This window comes from Balaenoptera ricei, chromosome 12 (assembly GCF_028023285.1).
Source record: "Balaenoptera ricei isolate mBalRic1 chromosome 12, mBalRic1.hap2, whole genome shotgun sequence".
NCBI classification, from domain to species: domain Eukaryota; kingdom Metazoa; phylum Chordata; class Mammalia; order Artiodactyla; family Balaenopteridae; genus Balaenoptera; species Balaenoptera ricei.
In genome coordinates, this window is record NC_082650.1 from 32111695 (window position 1) to 32132731 (window position 21037).

At 38.5% G+C, this 21037-nt stretch overlaps 1 protein-coding gene and 1 long non-coding RNA gene across 4 annotated transcripts in view; one reads left to right on the forward strand and one right to left on the reverse strand.

Annotated features, from left to right (window-relative positions):
• Nucleotides 1-4279, reverse strand: part of AKAP7 (A-kinase anchoring protein 7) — a 141897-nt gene extending 137618 nt beyond the window's left edge. The window contains exon 1 of one of the 3 annotated variants that reach the window (XM_059941202.1): nucleotides 3894-4279. In XM_059941202.1, the coding sequence (XP_059797185.1) occupies nucleotides 3894-4164 (271 nt within the window). In that variant the 5' untranslated portion in view covers nucleotides 4165-4279. The remainder of the gene's footprint in view (nucleotides 1-3893) is intronic. The other 2 variants (XM_059941207.1, XM_059941201.1) reach the window with 2 other exon arrangements.
• LOC132375915 (uncharacterized) overlaps nucleotides 4065-21037 on the forward strand; it is a 30702-nt gene continuing 13729 nt past the window's right edge. Inside the window, exons 1-2 of the long non-coding RNA XR_009506158.1 lie at nucleotides 4065-4389; nucleotides 6439-6588. This is a non-coding gene — a long non-coding RNA (uncharacterized LOC132375915). The remainder of the gene's footprint in view (nucleotides 4390-6438; nucleotides 6589-21037) is intronic.

Consider the following 21037-nt stretch of genomic DNA (forward strand, 5'->3'; position numbering starts at 1 on the left):
CCTTCCACATACAATCACAGCATGAAAACATCATGTTACAGGTGTCCACTTACATGTCTTCTCCATTAGACTCTAAGCTCAAGTGACCAGATAATTTACGGCCCAAACCAGGGCTCCTTTGAAAAGTGAAAGGGGGAACTTTTCAAATTACACCCCTATCTGTCTGTATGGTTGCCCTACTCTAAGTTCCTTAAGCGCTATGTCTTATCCTCCTTTGATTCCTCAATGCCTAGCACAGTGTCCAACTCACAGGAGGTGCTCAATACACTTGTACTGAACAACAAAGGTAAGTACCCATTTGGGAGTGGTTAATAAATTACTCAAGCTCCATGGCCACACAGCTATCTCAGTGCTCCTAAAAATAATTCCTGGTGTTTAATGGCATCCTTAGCACATCACAGATTCATTTTCACAGGGTAAATGATATTCTATTTGACATAAAAATAAAAATTGAAGTATAACATGACTTGCTCAACGTCATTCCCCATCTTGTTAAATAAAGTACATGTAAACTCTTGAAGCTTGGGATTAACATACACACACTACTATATATAAAATAGATAACCAACAAGGACCTACTGTATAGCACAAGGAACTCTACTCAATATTCTGTAATAACCTATAAGGGTGAAGAATCTGAAAAAGAATGAATATATGTATATGTATAACTGAATCATTTTGCTGCACACCTGAAACTAACACAACATTGTAAATCAACTATATGCCAATAAAATCTTTTTTAAAAGATTTTTTTTAATTTTTTAAATAAATAAATTAAATTAACTCTTGAGTGCAATGGTATGTCAAAATTAACAAGCATCTAGAACTTGAAATACAAACTTTGTTCTATTAAATTACAGAATAGTTGAAAACCTTTTTGTAGATATGAATTATTAACTCAGAAAAAAGAGAATACCACTTTCAAGTAACTCTTGAAAGAACTGCTGGCCATTCTATAGAACAATGTTTCTCAGCAGGGTTCATATCTGGAAGCCTTCCTCCAGTTCTCTAAGCTCTAGTGTTTGGGCAAAGGCTGGCAGACCTGAATTAAACACAGCCATCATAACTACACTTTCTTTTACAGAAGTGCAAATATTTTGCTTTGGGAAAACTGCCTTAAAATAACCAACATTTAAATAAAGCATTTAAACTATAAATTCACCATTTTAAGTACTTAAAATCTGGTCTAACTACAGTTAAAATAAAATTCTATGTTTTGTACAAATCCAAATATAAGTAACACTGCTAAGTGCATTAATACTATAAAGACAGGTAAAACTGGTTTACTACTACTAGTAGTAACAACAACAGCTAACATTTGAGCACGTTTCTATGCCAGGCACAGCTGGCAGCACTTTACAGACAGTAACTCATTTAACCATGCTATCAGGGAGTACTCTTATTATACTCATTTTACACCCTAGCTGATTAAGTAACCTGCCTCAGGTTACAGCTAGTAGGTCTTGGGGCTAGAATTTGAATCCAGTTACTCAACGGCCAAAACCCGCCTTATCCAGCAACAGGCACTGCTGGGAAGTTCACATATGCAGTTTATAGCACTGTAAACTGAGGCAATCCTTTTAGAAAGCAATCAGGAGCCATGAAAATTTTCTTACCCCAACAGATACCAGATAGATATCTGCGAGTCTATCATACTTGCTAAAATAGATTCACCTCAGCTCTCTTTAAACAAAAAAGAAAAAGTTTAACAACTTAAATGCCTAATAATAGGGAAATGGTTAAACAAAGGATACTCACTATAATGACAACTAAGAATAATGGCTAGGAAGACTACAACAGCTGAAAAAAGTTCGTAACAAATACAGGATTCCCTGCTATCTGAAAGCAGAGGCTTCCTATGAAAACTTTTGTAAGACGAAATGATGTCAAGTGAAGAAGCAGTTCTCTTTGGTTGAAAAATCCTTTTAGGATTTCTTTTGATTAGTGAAAACAGGTGCTAAAGCAGGTCTTTCGTAAATGTAAAAGCAAAGTGACATAATGTGAACTTTTGAAAAGCAGGGTATACCTGTACTGACCTTTTGAAAAGTAGATATAAGACTACTTACGTGGGCTTCCCTGGTGGCGCAGTGGTTGAGAATCTGCCTGCCAATGCATGGGACACGGGTTCGAGCCCTGGTCTGGGAGGATCCCACATGCCGCGGAGCAACTAGGCCCGTGAGCCACAACTACTGAGCCTGCGCATCTGGAGCCTGTGCTCCGCAACAAGAGAGGCCGCGATAATGAGAGGCCCGCGCACCGCGATGAAGAGCGGCCCCGGCTTGCGGCAACTAGAGAAAGCCCTCGCACAGAAACGAAGACCCAACACAGCCAAAAATAAATAAATAAAATAAAGAATTATTAAAAAAAAAAAAAAAAAAGGACTTGTTTAAAAAAAAGACTACTTACGCACTTGTGTTGTTTACAATTATACAGGAAAAGGCTGACATAGCTGCACTCAATATATTTCTGCTATTCAAATGTTTTAAACAGAATTAATATTACTTTTATAAGAAAACAATGCACACATTTAAAATATAAAACCATACATGAAGTATACACTGATATTCAAATATATGTGCACTTCAGCAAATGCCTTCATCAAAGATAGACCAATAGAAGAAAAAAAGGATAGTCTGCCCTTTGTCACACAAAATGTAAGTTTCCTATGTGGATAACCAAGTACAACTTTACTGAGCAAGATTCTCTTTTATTCACTCTACTAGGTATATTCCCCAAGAACCAGTAGAAAGGGTCAATCCCATCATCCATGTCAGTCCTGGCCTGGCTACTAAAAATAGAAACATCTTACAGCTGAAGAAATGTTGAGAGCTGTCAACAAGTCACCTGACCTCCATGCTTTGGTTTCCACATCATTAAAAAAGAAACTAAAGTATAACCCAAATTACTAGAGAGTAATGGACAAAATAAGTTAATAATATCTGAAAAGGAATATAAGAAGACAGTAAACTCCACAAACGTCTTAAAAGTACGCCATCAGCATCCTCAGTTGCAAGGCCAGACACTAAAGGAGCTGGGGTGTGAATCCTTTCTCTTTGACACTGACAATCCCCTACAGGTCCCCCTTTATAAATGCATCTCAAAAACTCCCGCCCTCAGCATCCACCTACAAGGTCTTCATCATTTCATTCCCTCAACAACTGTAAACATATTTACACTGGTTAACGGCTATTGCATAACATTTTAACATTTTCATACTTTTTGTATCTTTTTATGCGTTTATATTACAAAAATCTCACTCTAATTGGCTTGTTGGTCCCTTTCACCAAAAGTCCAACCCGTAACTCGCTCTACCCACAAAGTTCAGTGCACAGCAAATGCCGACCTAAACTGGAAATCAATTCTGGGCCCTATTGCAGATCTGGCGCCAGTTTAAAGAGGTCATTTCCACATCTAGAATAAAATCCTAGAAGGAAACCCCAAGTGTAGTGGTTCAGGTCTTTGATTGTTTGTGATAAAGTATAAAAACTGAGCTTTTTCTAGGTTTGCCGACCACACAATAACACCGTCGGAGGGTGTGTGAAGGCATGAACTTTCTAAAAAGGTCATAAGATCTTCGGGAAAGAAAAGTGAAACTTAGCGTGGGTTCACACCCCCGGCCTCCGGTCGCACCAGCAGTGCGTGCACTAACGAAAACGCTTGCTTACAAGCAGCACTGATCACACCCCGGTTGCACTGGGCTCCTCGCGGCTACAGAGTCCCTCGCTGAGCGGGGAGAGGAGCCCCCGAGCTGAGCAGGCGTGGTGTCGCGCTCCAAGCGCTGGGGGCGCAGTGGGGCGGCGAGGCTGGGCCCTCCCCGAGGCCGAGTGCCGAGCGGGACCCACGCCCCCGGACTCCGGTCACCCCACCCGGCCCGCTCGGCTGCCCGGGCTCACCGGCTCCGGTGCGCTCCATAGTGCTGGCGTGGGTCGGCGGCGGGTCTCTGCAGGCGGCGGCGGCCTGGCGCTGCGACCTGGGGCTAGCCGGGAGGGGGGTGCGGAGGCGGAGGCGGAGGCCGGGGCGGGGCCGGGGATCGGCGGGCGGGGCGCGGAGGCGGGGCGGGGGGCGGGAGCCGGGGCGGGCGGCGGGGGCTCGGGCCGCGGCGACCAGGCCTGCGGAGGCGCCGAGCCCCCAGAGCCGCAGTCCCCGCAAAAGATGCATGCCCATGCCGGGAGCCCGGAACGAGCGGAAGGGGCCGACCCGATGCGGCCGCGGTACCGGATTCCGGCGAGCGACGCGGGCCCGGCGCGGGGAGGGCGGGTGGCTCCTCTCTGCGCTGCGACGCTCCGCCCCCTCCCCCGCCCCCGCTCCCGGCCGAGGCCCCCTGCAGCCTTTGGCGGCGCTCAGCTATCTCCAGTGGCGCGGCCTTCACCATCCACCAAGTTCGGAGGGGTGAGATTGGGCCCGGGCTGAAAGCGTTCCCCGATCCGGGGTCTCTTGAGGATCCATGTGTTTAGTTTTAAAAAGGGCTTTCAAAACACAGAGTTGTGATTAAAAAATATTTGGGAAGAGTGAGATGTATAGGAAGGAGACCTTGTCCATCTGTATAATTCGATAATTTACTTTGCTTTAAAGAAATAAATAACCCAAATTGTGGCGATATCTCAAAGTTTTAACAATGGTTTCACGCCTAGAAATTAAATGGAAAGCAGCTACTGGTGTTTGTAGGGTAAAGCACTAATATGAGTAAAATGGGAGAAAAAACAATTTAGTTAATTAACAAAAAAAAAACTTTTGAGTTTGGATCAGAATTGTACTGTAGTTTTCTTTTAAGTGCAAAGAAACCATGCAGTAAGAAAACGAGGTACATCGCTCAACAAATTAATGTACCCTATTTTGCAAATGATAACACTTACCTTGAATACATCCTAGAATGGAGATGGAAGCAAGGACCTCACTCAGCCACAATAGTTGACGTCAAAACCATACACAAGAAGTCATAAAGCTTGTTACCTTAAAATAATTCTAGCAAGTTGGGTATCTGGTTTGCACACCCATAGCAATTATGGGCTGATTGGAGAGGGACAACAGATTCCTCTAAAATCTACTCCGTCCTGAGCATGTGCAGGTGAATCAGACAAGTCTTTTCCTTAAGGAGCCGGTCACCTAATAGCAGAGAAAGAAACATGAGTAAATTGCAATAGGTAATACTCTAAAAGAAATAAAAGGAATCCACAGTCAACATTGAAGGGGATCGAAATATGCCACTTTAGCATTAAGATAATTTTTGGAGGCAACTGAGAAACGGCAGATACTGAAGAACTCTCTGCCCTCCCCTTTCTGCCTAATAGAGGGGCATCAGTTTTACTTTGTGAAGGTGACGTAAATTTCCACTTGTAAAGGCAGTGAAGGCACAGGGTCCCTAACCACTGGACCGCTAGGGAATTCCCGTGAAGGCACAGACTCTTTTAAAAGTGTTTGTTTTCCCAAGTGCATAGAGGTTGTTCAATGAACAGTTGTTGAATGAATGAATAAAAGTTTTATAACCATCAGACCTGTACTGGTATTTGTTAAAGAAAGAAAGCAACACACCCAAATAAATTTCAAAAAAAGAAACAATGTCATGGGTAATCTTAATGTCCTAAAGCTTCACCAGCTTGAGGCTAAAAATCAGTTGATAGTAACACTAATACCTAAATCTGGATAGCTAAATTAACCTATTTGCTCAAGCCAGAACTCCAGCTGCTAGTGAAATCCCTCCAAAATACATCTAGGGTTCTATACTGCGCCTGACATCACTAATGAACCTTCCAGGCTGCCACCATGCCCAGTCCTTGTCTCACTGGTCCAGTTTCCTTTCCAGAAAGTCCTCTGTCCACACCAGACATCAGCTGACTGGTGGTTCACTTGGTCATGATGGATCCTCTCAGTCCTCAGGGTGACAACCTCTTGCAAATGAATAGACCAATTCCTCCACCACATGTTACACTGCTTAGTGGACAGGGCACTAACTGGCATCAGTGACTGATGCCGGGAAAATTATTTGGACCTCTGAGAGATATAGAGTTCATTGAGATAGCATGTTCCTTTTGTTACAAACGAAACAACAGGCCCAAAATGGAGTCGCTTATGCTAAGCCCCACGTCACCAGAGACTTATAGTTTCTATTCTCCCAGAAATGGAATCTTAAACCAGTCAGTTAGGAATCGTCTGATCAGCACTAGTTAGGTAATCTGCCTGATAGACCCCTGCCATTCCCTAAAGGAAAGTAACCTTGCAATAACGAACCCAATTTTTGCCTAGTATAACTTCCTTGTTCCCACTCCCTTCTGCCTATAAAAATCTTTCATTTTGTACCTCTCCTTGGAACTCCTTTCTATCTGCTAGATTGGATGTTGCCAGTTTTGAATTGATTTTTTTGCTCAAAAAAACTCTTCAAATTTGTAATATGCCTCTGTTTATCTTTAAACAGTTCACACATACAGCCCTTTTTCTCCTCAGATGACAGTGTACACTGCCAAGATAACTGGATTGGAAGGGTTCCAGTTCAAGCTACAACACTTTTCCTGTTCCTCCACCCACCTCTGACCTCCGACCTCCAGGGCCTGCTGCTGAATTGGCGTATTTGTTCTGCCAGGCTCCTTCTGTGTGGTGAGTTCTCTCTTTGGTTCCCTCATTCTCTTTTGTGATATGGTCCTGTCCCCATAACCAAAACAGTTGTTGTTTTCATTCTGGTCCTAGGAGTTTCTTTGGTCCTCCCCATCAACTACAGCTGTAAGTGTTCATCAAGGAGTGAAATGGAGCAGGACCCTGTGGGGCCCTCCCTGGTACAAATCCTTTCCGTGTCTCCCGTTTCCTGTTTGTAGGAAATAGGCTTCATTCAGCCTCCTTGAACCCTCCCTGAGTTCCAAAGGCAGATTCAAACAGCTGCTAGTCAGGGAAGAGAGGGAATTCAGAAAAAAGGAAGGAACAGTCAAGAAACCATCGTGCAGCCTTGGGGCAGGGTCCTGGTTCCTCTCAAGAAATATACATAACAGGATCTTTGAGTTCTTCTGCAGAAGATTCCCCCGGTGGAGGATGGTAATTTCAGACTGAGGGCAAGATTCCTGGAGCACCGCCCTGTTACCTCACCACCAACCAATGAGAAGAAAGTCACACACCCTGCAGCCCTCACCCCAAATTTTACCTATAAAAACTTCTCCTGAAAAACAAACCATCAGGGGCTTCAGGGTTTTTTGAGCACGAGCCACCATCCTCCTTGCTTGGCCCGGCAATAAACCTTTCTCTGCTCCAAACTCTGACATTTTGGTTTGTTTGGCCTCATTGTACATCAGGCACAGGAATTTGCATTCAGTAACAAGAGGATGAAGTCATGCAGTTCTACAGGACATGGTCAAATACCAGTAGAAAGTCAACTGAGACCTTTGGTGACCCAAGGTGACTCAGGATGACATTTCATTTTGTTGGAAGAGGGATATGTGTTTAACAATAAAATGTGCATGCTTTTCAATTAATGTTTGAGTATAGTATTTAAGAAACCATTTTTATTACATTAAAAAATAATAATAAAGGGGCAAAGGGAGGCCATGTTTATTACATTTAAAAAAAAAAAGAAATCACTACACCTATTTCATAATAGATTTATTTCAGTAGCCAGACACAGTTAAAGAGCCTGATAATATTAAATATCAGGTTGAACATTTTAAATTATTTTAAATATTTCTGACTTCAAATTTCAAATTTCTAATTTATGTACATAAATTGTACTGTTTTATACAATTTTTAAATTCAGAAAAACTCATGGAATAACATTAAAATTATCTATAATACATCAACCAGAAGTCTATCTCTCTAGATATACATATGCATATACACACCATTATCGTATACTTTTATAAAAATAGAATCATGTTGCATATGGCTTTGTAGTCTGCTTTTTTCATTGCAACATATTGTGATGAGTTTCTCATGTCATTAAAAATTATTTTTTCAATGAGTGCATATTAGATCTTTACATAAATGTATCACAATGTATTTGATCAATTGCCTATTGATTATCGTTGTTCAGTCTCATTTAAATACATCTCAGTTTTTTCACTATTAAAAATAGCTCTATGATAAAACTTTATTCTATAAATCTTTGTACATATTTTTTATTATTTCCTTAAAACAAATTCCCAGAAAGAAGCTTGATAGGTAAAAGATTATGAATCATTGTAAGGCTTTTGAAATATATTGCCAAATTATCTACCAATTTACATGCTTATAAGCAGTTTATGAAATTCTAAGTTCTTTCCTCATTTTTCATTTGAAAGATAAAAATGCTTGTTATTTTACCTTAAATTTCTTTAATTGTTAATGAATTTGAATATTGTTTTACGTGTTTAAGAGCCATTTGCATGTCCCTATAAAAAACTTTTGCTTATTTTTCTTCTAGGTTGTTTATCTGTTTCTACTGCTTCATAAAACCTGTCTATTTATTAATGATTTTTTTTTTTTTTTGCCACACCACACGGCTTGCATCATCTTAATTCCCCAACCAGGGATCAATCCCAGGCCCTAGCAGTGAAAGTGCTGAGTCCTAACTACTGGACCACCAGGGAATCCCCTATTTATCAATATTAATGATTTTAAAACCTTTGTCTTATATATTGAAAACATTTTCCCTAACTTATTTGCATTTTAATTTGTGTGCAGTAGTTTTTGGCATGCAGAATTTGAAAATTTGTATACAGTCTTATGTATTAATTTTCCTTAATGATTATATTTCTTTGCTGTAACAGTTAAAAATATTTTCCTTTCGCAGGACTATTTATAGAGCCTTCTACATCCTTATTAAAATTCCTTTACTTGGAATGTATCTTTTCATTCCCCCTTCTTTTTCTTAATTTCTTAAGAAAAACAGAGAGATAAAATGAGGAAAAATGCAAAAGTGGGATCCCTTTAGCTATGTATTTATCTGAAGGTCTCAGCCCCAGTTGGCCCATCCTTAGCTCCAAAAAGTGTCCTCACCACCTTTCTCTTCTCTCCCTGGAGTTCTCTGTGGGCAGCCCTGACATCTAAATTTCCACGGTAGGCATGCACAAAAATCATGGCCTTCCTTTCCTGCCCCAGGACCCTTGCCACATATATTACAGCTGCCACACATATTACAGGTAGAGTGACCAATTGTCCCAGTTTGCCCAGGGCTGTTCATTTTTAGCACTGCAAGTCCCATGTCCCGGGAAACCTCTCAGTCTCTGGCAAACAGATACAATTATCATCCTCATACAGATGGAGAGAAATTAGATCATGTGTCCAAAGATTTCTCTGGGCTTAGAGAACCAGGAAAGGCTTGAAAGAAGAGGTAATATTTGAGACCAGCTCTGAAAATGAGTGGATTAAGAGAGCCAGAGTGAGGACGGGTGGGGTGGGTCACACACTGAAGACTTGGGAGGCGAGACGGTACAAGTAGATGCAAAGGAGAGCGGTTCTCCCAGTTTGACTGGTTCAGGCGGCAGAGGACTGGGAGATAAGGTCAGAAAATTAGTTGAGGACCAGATTATAGGAGGTCTTAAATGCCAGACTAAGCAATTGGGACTCTATTACATAAGAATTAGGATTTGTTAAAGAACTTCCCTTGGGACTGACTTGGTGAAGGATGGCTCTAGAAAGACACATCTTTGAGGTCTGTGCAGGATTTATTGGAGAGGGCAGAGTCAAAACCCCACGTCTAGTCAGTTCACTGTGGTACTCCAGTAATCCACATGGGAGGATCAAAAACCCAAGCTAAGGTGGTGTCCTAGAAATAAAATCAGAAGTGATAGATCTAAGAAATTGCAAGACAATAGTTGGTGGAACTTTGCAATCAACAATGTGGAGAAAGAGAAAATTGGTTGGCTGGCACAAAGGGGTAGAAGTGGGGTGTAACCAGTGCTCCCAGAGCAACCGGGAATGAAAAGGATGAGTAGTGAGAGGATGGAGAGAGAGGTGAGTGCATGAGCAAGATGGCAGAAAATGTGTGCTAGATGAGGGACCCTGTCCTCCATCTCTCAGAGATCTTCAGTGAAGTCAATAATTCAATCCACTGATCTTAAGTGTGCTTGAGTTTGTTGTGGAAACCAAAGAGAAAGCTGAGGAACAGAGAGCACACAAGAATTCCTGGGCTTGGAGGCTGGAAGGGTCCTATGGTTGTAAGCACCTAAGAATTTGAACTTGAACTTTCACATGCCATCAGAGTTTGAGGCAGTTTCACTGGATCTTGAGGGGCAGGAGTGACATTCAGCTGGGTTCCATTTAAATGCCCACGGAAAGAGAGAGATACAATAAAGGAGGAAAATTGATTGAGGAATATTGGGAGTATAAAGTCAGAGCAAGATGAAGGCATTGATCTTAGATAGGAGAGATGGGTGGGAAGTAAGCTGGGGTAGATGGATCTTGGTAAGTATTCTGATCGGATGGGGCTGTGGTTAAGGGAGCAGCTTTCTAAAGGTGTCAGTGTCCCTAATGAAAATAGGTGAAGGCATTTGCTGGAAGGGGAAGGCGGCACTGCAGGAAGAATCTTGCGATTTGGAAGTTTTATAGATGTACAAATCGTCCTTGAAACTGTGAGTTTGGATGCGGTCACCCAGGGAGAGTGTATGGAGTTAAGGGACTATGGATGGAACACTTTCACCATCTTTGTGATAACAATCGAAATTAAAAAAAAAAAAAAACATTTCATCAGCTGCCTAGATTATTACACGCTTACCACATTTCTTTCTTTCTGGCTAAGAATAAGACAGAATCGCTGTAAGAACATGTTCATCAAGAACATGATTCTTCTTATTCAGTCAAGTGAAAAGGGAACATTTACATGTTGTAACGAATATGCTAGTTTGTATCATTACTCAGAGATAATGATGTTCTTAAATCATCATTTGGTTTGGTTTCTATAAAAACAGATCATGTCTGTTTTTATAGCCTAAACTAGTTAGTGCTCCTGACCACATTTTGGACACATGCCAAATTGGGAGATTAGACTTAACAGCTCTAATTATGCTTCCTGAATTTGATTAGTGCTGGGGATTAGTTTCTCATTTGATAGTTTATAAGATTTCTTACCTTGAAACTCTATATTTTCCTGGCTATTTTTTATATCATACACATCATGTAAACCATCATTATACTTTTCAGTAGAGCATTCTGCATTAATGATTTGTTGTTGTTACTCTCTAGTCAGATCTCCTGAATACTAAAAGGAAAGTGTTAAGAGGTATGTTAAATTCCACTTTCTGGGGTCATCAAGGCTGTATATTATTATTTGTTGGTTTCATCTTCCTCTTCATATGCTAGAAAGTATTAATGCAGTTTATGTTTAAATTTGTCATTTTTCACTTCAAATGTATGCTATAATTATTTTCAGGGAGGTATTAACATGGATTATATTAATAGGATATTAATATCTGACTTAGTAGATTTCACATCTTTCTAAATTTAGTCATCTCATGGCTTACCTGGCATAAGTGTTCCTTGTTTTTTACCTGTGTAATTGATATTTAAATCATTACACAAGACTTCACTGGCAAGACTAATCTTATTTGCATGCCAATCAGAGTATAATTGACAATTATATTATGAGGTTTTCTTTGAATAATGTAAGAAGTAGGTGATATAAGAAATAGAAAAAAAAAAGAGTTTAAAAGTCCCAGAAGGAAATAGAATCAGAGTTCGAGGAAACTTGAGTCTATTCTCCCTTGTACAGTAAAGGATTTTTTTACTGATAGTCACCTATTTGAATACATTTACTACCTAACAGCTTTTTGCCTAGATAGTATGTGGTTTCGATTCAAAGAATATCTTTCATTGTCTATTGACACATATCTATATAATGAAAGAAAACCAAGATAATTATAATCATCAAAACTGGAAAAATCCCCTCTCTATAATGTATCAACTGCCCAAGATCTTCTGACTCTTTCAACCTTTATCACTTTGTAGTAACATAGTACAGTTTATAGACATAATTTGTACATGTAGACAAATAATGTATAACAGTTTACACCACTTTTATTTAATATTTTTCTAATAGCTATTTCAAATGGGTATTTTTATATATAGCATAATTTGCACTATATCGTAATGTTTTACTGTATTATACTGTCATCTGTTTAACCAGTCACTAAAGCTTGGTCATTTCGACAATGTTAGCTTTCCAGTAGAAGGCACTTACAAATATCCTTGGATTTTTTGTCCTTTCTTTTGTATTATTTTCTTGACGCATATATCAAAAGTAAATTTACCAAGTTAAGAGAAACTTATTTGCTTTTTTGACTTTTGTTTAGTAGTATATCAGATTGCTCTACAGGTTAAAAAAAACAAAAAGGTAGTGTAAAAGACATCTGCTCCCCAAAAGCCCTCACTACATTGGGCTTATTATTTATTTGTTACTTCCTAATTGTTTACAGTTGCACTTCTTAAATCATTAGCAATGCTAAAATTTTTCCAAAGGTCAAATATTTATCACGTACCTAATATTTGCAAAAATTCACTGGATCTCATAAATAGGCATCATTGTCCATAGGCAGCATAGTGGAGTGGTTAAGAGCATAGACTCTGAAAGCCAGATAGCTATCTGTGATGAGCTGTTGAAGCAAGCCTCCCATACAATCAGGATTGCCTACCCAATTAAGTATGAGTTCTTCAGCTCTGCATTCAAGCCCTGCCACAGCTCATCTCTACACACTTCTCTATTGGGGAAGGGAGGTTGTTATTATTTTTTAACACCTTTCAAATACATCAAGCAAGCTAATAAATTAGCTATTTCCTAAGCATCCTTGAAGACTTCCAACAACTATATTCTAGTGTATGATGCAAACTTCATCTAAAATACCTTCTTCATTATCTGTAGAAAAAATTTCAGTTCTTCCTTAAATCTCCATCTCATATGTCTCCTTCATCTGATCTTTCCAACCAAATGGGAATATTCTCTACTCTAAAAATCCCCTGAGCTTTATTTTCTTTTGCAGTAGTTAAAATATTCTACCTTCCATGATAGGTAATCCTCTTATTGGAGAGTTAGCACCTTAAGAGAGCCTAGCACTTTGCTTAATACTTAAGACAGACTTGATTTTTTTTTTTCTGCAACAAGTGACAAATTGATTGATCTACACTTACGCACCAAAGCCTTATCTCATCCATGCTATAAAAGTGAAGTGGAAAATCTAGGCAATTTCCAGGTGATTTTAAACAATATATTTTTAAAATTTGTTATTAATTAATTAATTAATTTATTGGCTGCATCAGGTCTTAGTTGCAGTGTGCGGGCCTCCCTTTATTTGTGGCATGCCAGCTTCTCTCTAGTTATGGCATGTGGGCTCCAGAGCACACGGGCTCATTAGTTGCGGTGCCCGGACTCTTTAGCTGTGGTGTGTGGGCTCAGTAGTTGCAGTGCACAGGCTTAGCTGCCCCACAGCATGTGGGATCTTAGTTCCCCGACCAGAGATGGAACCGGCGTCCCCTGCATTGTAAGACAGATTCTCAACCACTGGGCCACCAGGGAAGTCCCTAAACAATATTTTTGAGTAGATGATGCAGCAATTTCCTCACCAAAACCTTTGAGTGGCTACACTTTTTTTCAATCTTTGCCTCATTTCCACTATAGAGATTTGACTTCCATAATTCCCATGGTTGAATCTCAAAGTAATTGACCCCAAGACCTTGAGCTAATCTTGACAGAAGCAAGAAATTTACCAGCAGCTTCGTTGACCAATATGGAAGGACTTAGAGCTTCAGACTCCTCAATTATGTGCTATTATTATTGCCTAATAATCTCTCTTCTCTCCAACAATTTTTAAAAATCATCTCTTTGTCTTTCGAGCACTGTAGTTTTACTTTTCTGGATCTAGACATGAACTTATTTTCCTTACCTGCTGGGAAACATGGGGCTTCCTGAATCTGAGAATTGGTATCTCTCAACAATTCAGGAAAATATACAACCATTGTTTCTTGTATCATTGCCTAGTCCTCATAATCTTTCCTTCTTCTAGAATTCTAATTAAATTGTGTTAGAAATCCTCTTTGTCTTCAATTCGTTTTAACCTCTCTATATTATTCTCCATCTCTTGGTCTTTCTGAGCTTCATTTTGGATAAGTTCTTCAAATGTTTTCTCCAGTTCACTAATCCTTCCTACAACTTTGTCTAATAGGTCATTTACCCAACCACTGAGTTTTGAATTTCAGGCATTATATTTTTCATTCATTCATAGACCTCTATTTGTTTCTTTTTCAGATCTGCTTGTATTTTTTTTTGTCTGTTGCTCATGTTTCCAGGTCTCTCCTTTTAAGTTTTAAAACATGTTAATCATGTTATTTTGTATTCTAAATGTGATAATTCTAATTTCTGAAGTCTTTGTGGATTTGACTATACTTCCTGGATTTTCTTCCTGATTCATACTTATACTTCCTTTTTCTTCTTATATATTTTGTAAGTTTTTATTGTGAGCTTATGTTGGATTTTAATCTGAGGAAATTCTTAGAAACCTGGTTTGAAGTTACATTCCTCCAAAAAGATACAGGTTTGTTTCTATGTCACCAGGGGGCACTATTAACCAGGAACAATTTAAATTTGCTCTTTGATGTTTCATACCACGTAGGTAGGGTTGCCAAATAAAATACAGGACACCTAGTTAAATTTAGATTTCAGATAAACAACAAACACTTTTTAGTGCAATATTTGGAACATATACTAAAAAATTGTTCTTTATCTGAAATTTAAATTTACTGGGCATCCTCTATTTTTATTTGCTAAATCTGGCAACCATACACATAAGTAGCTTGAAATTGGCTTCAAACTCCTGTAAGGGCTTGCTTAAGTTTATGAAGTCTCAGGGAATTTTTTTTTCCATTCTCCCAGGGCAAAGGTTGAGACAGGTTAATTTTCAGTGTCTTCTTCTTTAAGGTGGATTTATTTCTTGCTCATTCTTATAATGATAGCATTGTTCATTAGAATCTCAGATCTATGCAGTGATCTCCCATAGATCCTTGGCTTTATCTGCTATCCTCTGCACACCATGTAATTATCAAAATGTAAATACAGGGTCCCTTAGGTTGACCCTTAGTGTGAAAATCAGCTTTACAGATCACTTACCTTTTAGGAGTATTTTCTTTTCCTTTTTCTTCTTTTTTTTTTTTGTTTCTATAGATCCATTACTGTCTTGCCAACTCCATGAAACATTAAAAAATATTTCTAGGTAGTTTATCCAGTATTTCTAGTTGTTTTTGGCAGCAAGGGATTAAGGAGATGATGTTGTGAGGGCGAGTCATCCAGAGTATCTCAAATGATATTCTATCAGAACCATATGTCCTTCAGTCCTTTTTACTTACTGGCTCTGATATCTGGTATTCTTGGTACCTCCTCCAATTTTTCATATTCCTTGCCAGTCAGTAGGTGTAATCTGGAATAGTTAGTATCATTTGACTTTGCTTTCATACTCTGCAAAGGCTGGTGATCTGTCCAGTGACAAAGTGTAGAAGCTGGCTCTGAGCTCCATCTAATGACTTGGGCTCACTGCCACATCTATTTGCTACCAGTCAGTGCTTTTTCTCTGAGGTTAGAACCTACTTCCCTGTGCCCTAATCTCTTGAGGAATTTTATAAAATATAGGTCGATCTAATGCTGCCACCACCACCACCCCAACTTGTTTTCCCAGTTAGTTCAAAGGAATCCTATTCTTATTGGTGTTTCTGGAACCACACCTAAGACTTCTCATGGGCTTAGCCTTAGATTATTTTTCTAGTTGCCGTTAGGAAGATCTGTTTTTAGAGCAGGGTTAGATTCCCCTGGGCACCCCTGCCTTCATGGGTGAGTGACCAGCAGCATCTTTCTCCTGTTAGTCTTGACATCAGAGTTTTAATTTGTCTTTTTTCTAGGGCCACTCAGCAAGGTATATTCCTAGTACCAATGGTGTGCTGGAGCTGACTCATACCAAATTACAATTGCAGTAGGCAATTGTTGAACTTCAGGAATTTTGAAAGCTGGTGATTAAGCCCAGCTACTATTAAAACTTAAATTATATCTTTGACATAAATCACAGCAAGATCCTTTTTGCCCCACCTCCTAGAGAAATGGAAATAAAAACAAAAATAAACAAATGGGACCTAATGAAACTTAAAAGCTTCTGCACAGCAAAGGAAACCATAAACAAGATGAAAAGACAACCCTCAGAATGGGAGAAAATATTTGCAAATGAAGCAACTGACAAAGGATTAATCTCCAAAATTTACAAGCAGCTCATGCAGCTCAATATCAAAAAAACAAACAACCCAGTCCAAAAATGGGCAGAAGACCTAAATAGACATTTCTCCAAAGAAGGTATACAGATTGCCAACAAACACATGAAAGGATGCTCAACATCATTAATCATTAGAGAAATGCAAATCAAAACTACAAAGAGGTATCACCTCATACCAGTCAGAATGGCCATCATCAAAAAATCTACAAACAATAAATGCTGGAGAGGGTGTCGAGAAAAGGGAACCCTCTTGCACTGTTGGTGGGAATGTAAATTGATACAGCCACTATGGAGAAAAATATGGAGGTTCCGTAAAAAACTAAAAATAGAACTACCATATGACCCAGCAATCCCACTACTGGGCATATACCCTGAGAAAACCATAATTCAAAAAGGATCATGTACCAAAATATTCATTGCAGCTCTATTTACAATAGCCAGGACATGGAAGCAACCTAAGTGTCCATCAACAGATGAATAGATAAAGAAGATGTGGCACATATATACAATGGAATATTACTCAGCCATAAAAAGGAACGAAACTGAGTTATTTGTAGTGAGGTGGATGGACCTAGAGACGGTCATTCAGAGTGAAGTCAGAAAGAGAAGAACAAATACAGTATGCTAACACATATATATGGAATCTAAAAAAAAAAAAAAAAAAAATGAGAGAGTGGCATGGACACATATACACTACCAAACGTAAAATAGCTAGCTAGTGGGAAGCAGCCGCATAGCACAGGGAGATCAGCTCGGTGCTTTGTGACCACCTAGAGGGGTGGGATAGGGAGGGTGGGAGGGAGGGAGACGCAAGAGGGAAGAGATATGGGGACATATGTATATGTATAACTGATTCACTTTGTTATAAAGCAGAAACTAACACACCATTGTAAAGCAATTATACTCCAATAAAGATGTTAAAATAAATAAAGAAAAGAAAAAAATTAAATTATAAAAATTATAGTTAGATAAATTTTAAAAGATTGTAAGTATAAAACTCTTAGAAAAAAAAAATGTAAGGATCAATCTTTGTGCCTTAGGCAATGATTTCTTAAATATGACACGAAAAGTGAAAATGACAAAAGAAAAAAAGTAGATAAATCGGACTGCATCAAAATTTAAAAGTTTGATGCTTCAAAGGACACTTCTAAGAAAGTGAAAATGCAACCCATACAATGGAACAAAATATTTGCAAATCATAAATCTGGTTAGGGACTTGTATCCAGAGTATGTTTTTTAAAACTCTTGTAACTCGTAATAATAATAATAATAATAATAATAATAATAAATAAATAATAAAAACAAAAAAAACAAAAAACCAATTAAAAGATAAATGATTTGAGTAGACATTTCACCAAAGTAGATATACAAATGGCCAATAAGCACATGAAAAGATCTTCAACATCATTAATCATTAAGGAAATGCAAATCAAAACCACAATGAGGTACTTACCCACTAGGATGGCTATCATCAAAATACAAACAATAACAAATACTGGTGAGGATGTGGAGAAATTACGAATGTCCAGAAAAGGCATATCCATAGAAACAGAAAGTAGATTTGTGGCTACCTGTAGCTGGGAGGCAGGGGAAGGGTTGACGACTGCTAATGGTAATAGGGTTTCTTTTTGGAATGTTGAAAATATTCTAAAATGAGATTGTGGTGATGGCTGCACAACTCTATAAATATACTAAAAATCGTTGAATTGTATCCTTTAAATGGATGAATTGTATGGTGTATGAGTTATATCTCAATAAGCTTTTATTTGAAAAAAAAGATAATAAATATTTAAAACTCACCATTTTCTAATTATTTTACATTACCTACGCTCTTGAGGTTATTTACTAAGAGATGGTACCCAAGTGCCCCTAGAACATAGGATCAAATTGTACATGATGTTAAACCAGCAAGGACTGTTTATCTCAACTAAGATCTTGTTTATTTCTTTATATCAGACAGCCAGATGGCAGTGAGTGATAATACTCTGTACTAATCCCTCAGGAAGACTCGTTAGCTTGAGCTTTAGACGCAAACAATAATGATCTGTACCATTATGAGAAATATAACGATGCCAGAAAGGGCTTCATGACAAATAAAATGATTGGAATATGGTTATATATACAAAAGATCTCATCAGTCATCCTGCTGCACTCCATCAACAAATATTTGTTGAGAATTATAGAAAATGCGAAAATGAATTAGATCCTGTTTCTGTATGCAGTCAAGGCTCAGTCAAGAAAATAGAAAGCAATTTAAATATTTAAAGCTAAAGGCATTTAATACCAAGAAATAAGTACTTATAAACTTTTGAAAGGGTTTAAGGAGTGAAAGTCAGAGGAGATACCACCAGCTTTCAGATTCACTAAAACTGAATCTGAAACTTCTTGCTTTCATGCGGAAGTCAGGAAGATGAAAGGGACCGAAAATCAATAATCCTCGTTGCCCTGCCGCCCTGGGGTGACAAGCTGGACAGGAAATATGGAAGTTGCTGCAAAAAGTCCCATCTTAAATTCACACGTCCACGGCCACTGCCGAGACAGAGAATGGCTTCCATCTCTCTTCGGCCTTCTAATTCATGCATATGTACATCTCATCGGCAGAATCTAAACTGTATTTGTAAGCCTTCTGGCAAGGAACTAGTTGGAAAATGCAGTTCTCATTCATCCAGTCCCTGCAATGAATGAAAGGGAGAGAATCAAAGGGATTGGAAATGGTGCTAAGTACCAACAAATAAGATATGACTCATTACCCTAAGGGTAGTCAGATAATGTTCTGAGACTAAATGTCGTATGCATTAGAGATTGTTTCTTTGTGGCTGCAGATGCAAGTTGCAGAAATCTAATCTCTCCCTTGGGTAACTGGACACGCCTGGGACCACTGGACTCCTAGGCACTTTACCAAGTTAGCATGCCCTGATTTGTTAGGAGTTTATCTCCCACCCTCTGGCAGAGGTCTTAAGAAACGTCAACCTGTGAATCCTTCTCACTTGTTCCAATCATCATTACATCACTAATATACAGTGGACCAGTGTGAAGTCCTGTGGGGTGGCAAGACTATCAAATTCCCTGTGGACTAGATTATGACAGAGAGCTGGAGATCTGATATAGCCTTGGGACAGGACTCTTGTGTACTGCTGGGTAAAAGTAAGCTGCTTTCAGTCTTTACTTATTAGCAAAGAATAAGAGTCAGAGAAAACTAGAGCTTGTAGGCTGCCCATTTTTTGTTTTGTAAACAAAGTTTAATGGGACCCCAGCCAGCTCCCATTCATTTATGCATCATCTATGACTGCTTTCACCTTACGGCACCAAACTGAAAAACTGGGACAGAGACCTTACTGACCAGCCAAAATATCACCCTCAAATTAAAGATAAATAGCAATAAAACAAAGTTTTAAGTTTACTTCTAAAAGTAAATACTAAAATGTATTTATAAGCGTTAAAGCCAAATACTTTTTCCTGAGACTTGAAATAATCAATAACTATTTAAGTGGACTTTTCCCCCTCAATCTTCACATTATAGTATAAAATAGCCAGAGCTGTGCTGCTTTCAACCTCTGATTAAAAAATAATAATAAATTTTAAATTAAATTTAAAAACTGTTTACAAAAATCTGTGTGTATTCTTTACATGATTGGACAAAGTTATTTGCCATATTTGATTGACAATTTGTTATTACTTCTAATGAAGCACATTTAAAAATTTTGTTTGTTTGTTTGTTTGCCTGTTCTGAAACAACTCCAATGCAAATTTCAGCACAAGTCAGGACCCTCATTTAGAATTCGCTGGGCGTCACTGCTGAAATGCCATATTGACCTGAATGAAGAGAGGCTGGTCTACAGTGTAGACCCAGAGTTCTCTGTTTGTCAAGTAAACACACTCACTTCAAAATCTAGATGTGGGTGGAGAAAAGACAACAGCAAATGTTGACTCTCTGACCTTTTAATTTGTAGTGCCATTTGTAGACTTTTTTTTTATATTTTTGAATTCTCATTTCCCCATAATAATTTTTAATTATATAATGTTTCATAGGGTTAGAGTCTTCAATATCCATATCATCCCAGAAAGTGTTTTCTTCTCACATTTCATAGTTAAGGAAACTGAGGCTCAGAGTCAGTAAATCACCCAGCTTCACAGAGAAAAAGACTGAAGAGAACAAATATTCACCAAACACCCACTGTATTATAGGAACCATCTTAAGCTGGAACACATCTTGATTTTTAGACTCCAAGTCCATTATTCTTACTAGACAGTTTATTAATTCCCATCATTATGAGCATTGGGGATGGTTACATAGCGGTGGTGACAACTTTTAAACACATAAAAATATACCAAGCACTGCACCCAAACTGAGAATAAGATAACTAGGAAGATGGGAGACACAACTATAAAACTTTATGGCAAAATAATATGTTTATATTACTACATGAAGAATAAAACTGAAGAAAAGGAAGTACTTTATAAGAGTTTATTTGTGACGTTCTGAAATACCTAACCACAGGAAGTTGTGAAGTGTCTATGGATTATTATTATGATTATTATAGTTCAAACATCTTTTGGAAATGATTCAAATACAGTCCTGCTTAAATTCAGAAGCTGTATGAAATGTTTCCCTCCTCGTTCTGTAAGCAGATAGCTTAGGAGGTCCCCAGAGCAAGAAAACCAGGAATGGCTTTCTTGACGTAAGAGAAGCCATCTTTGCCCTAAGTCATTTTGTGATCTAAGCCTGGCTACAGTGCTTTCCCTTGAATAGGTCTCAGTAATCAGTGATCTTAAGGGAAGTAAGGGCATTCAAACGCAAAGGAAAAGCAGTCAAGAAACAGTAGTTCAGCAATAAAAGAGTCCTAGTTCCT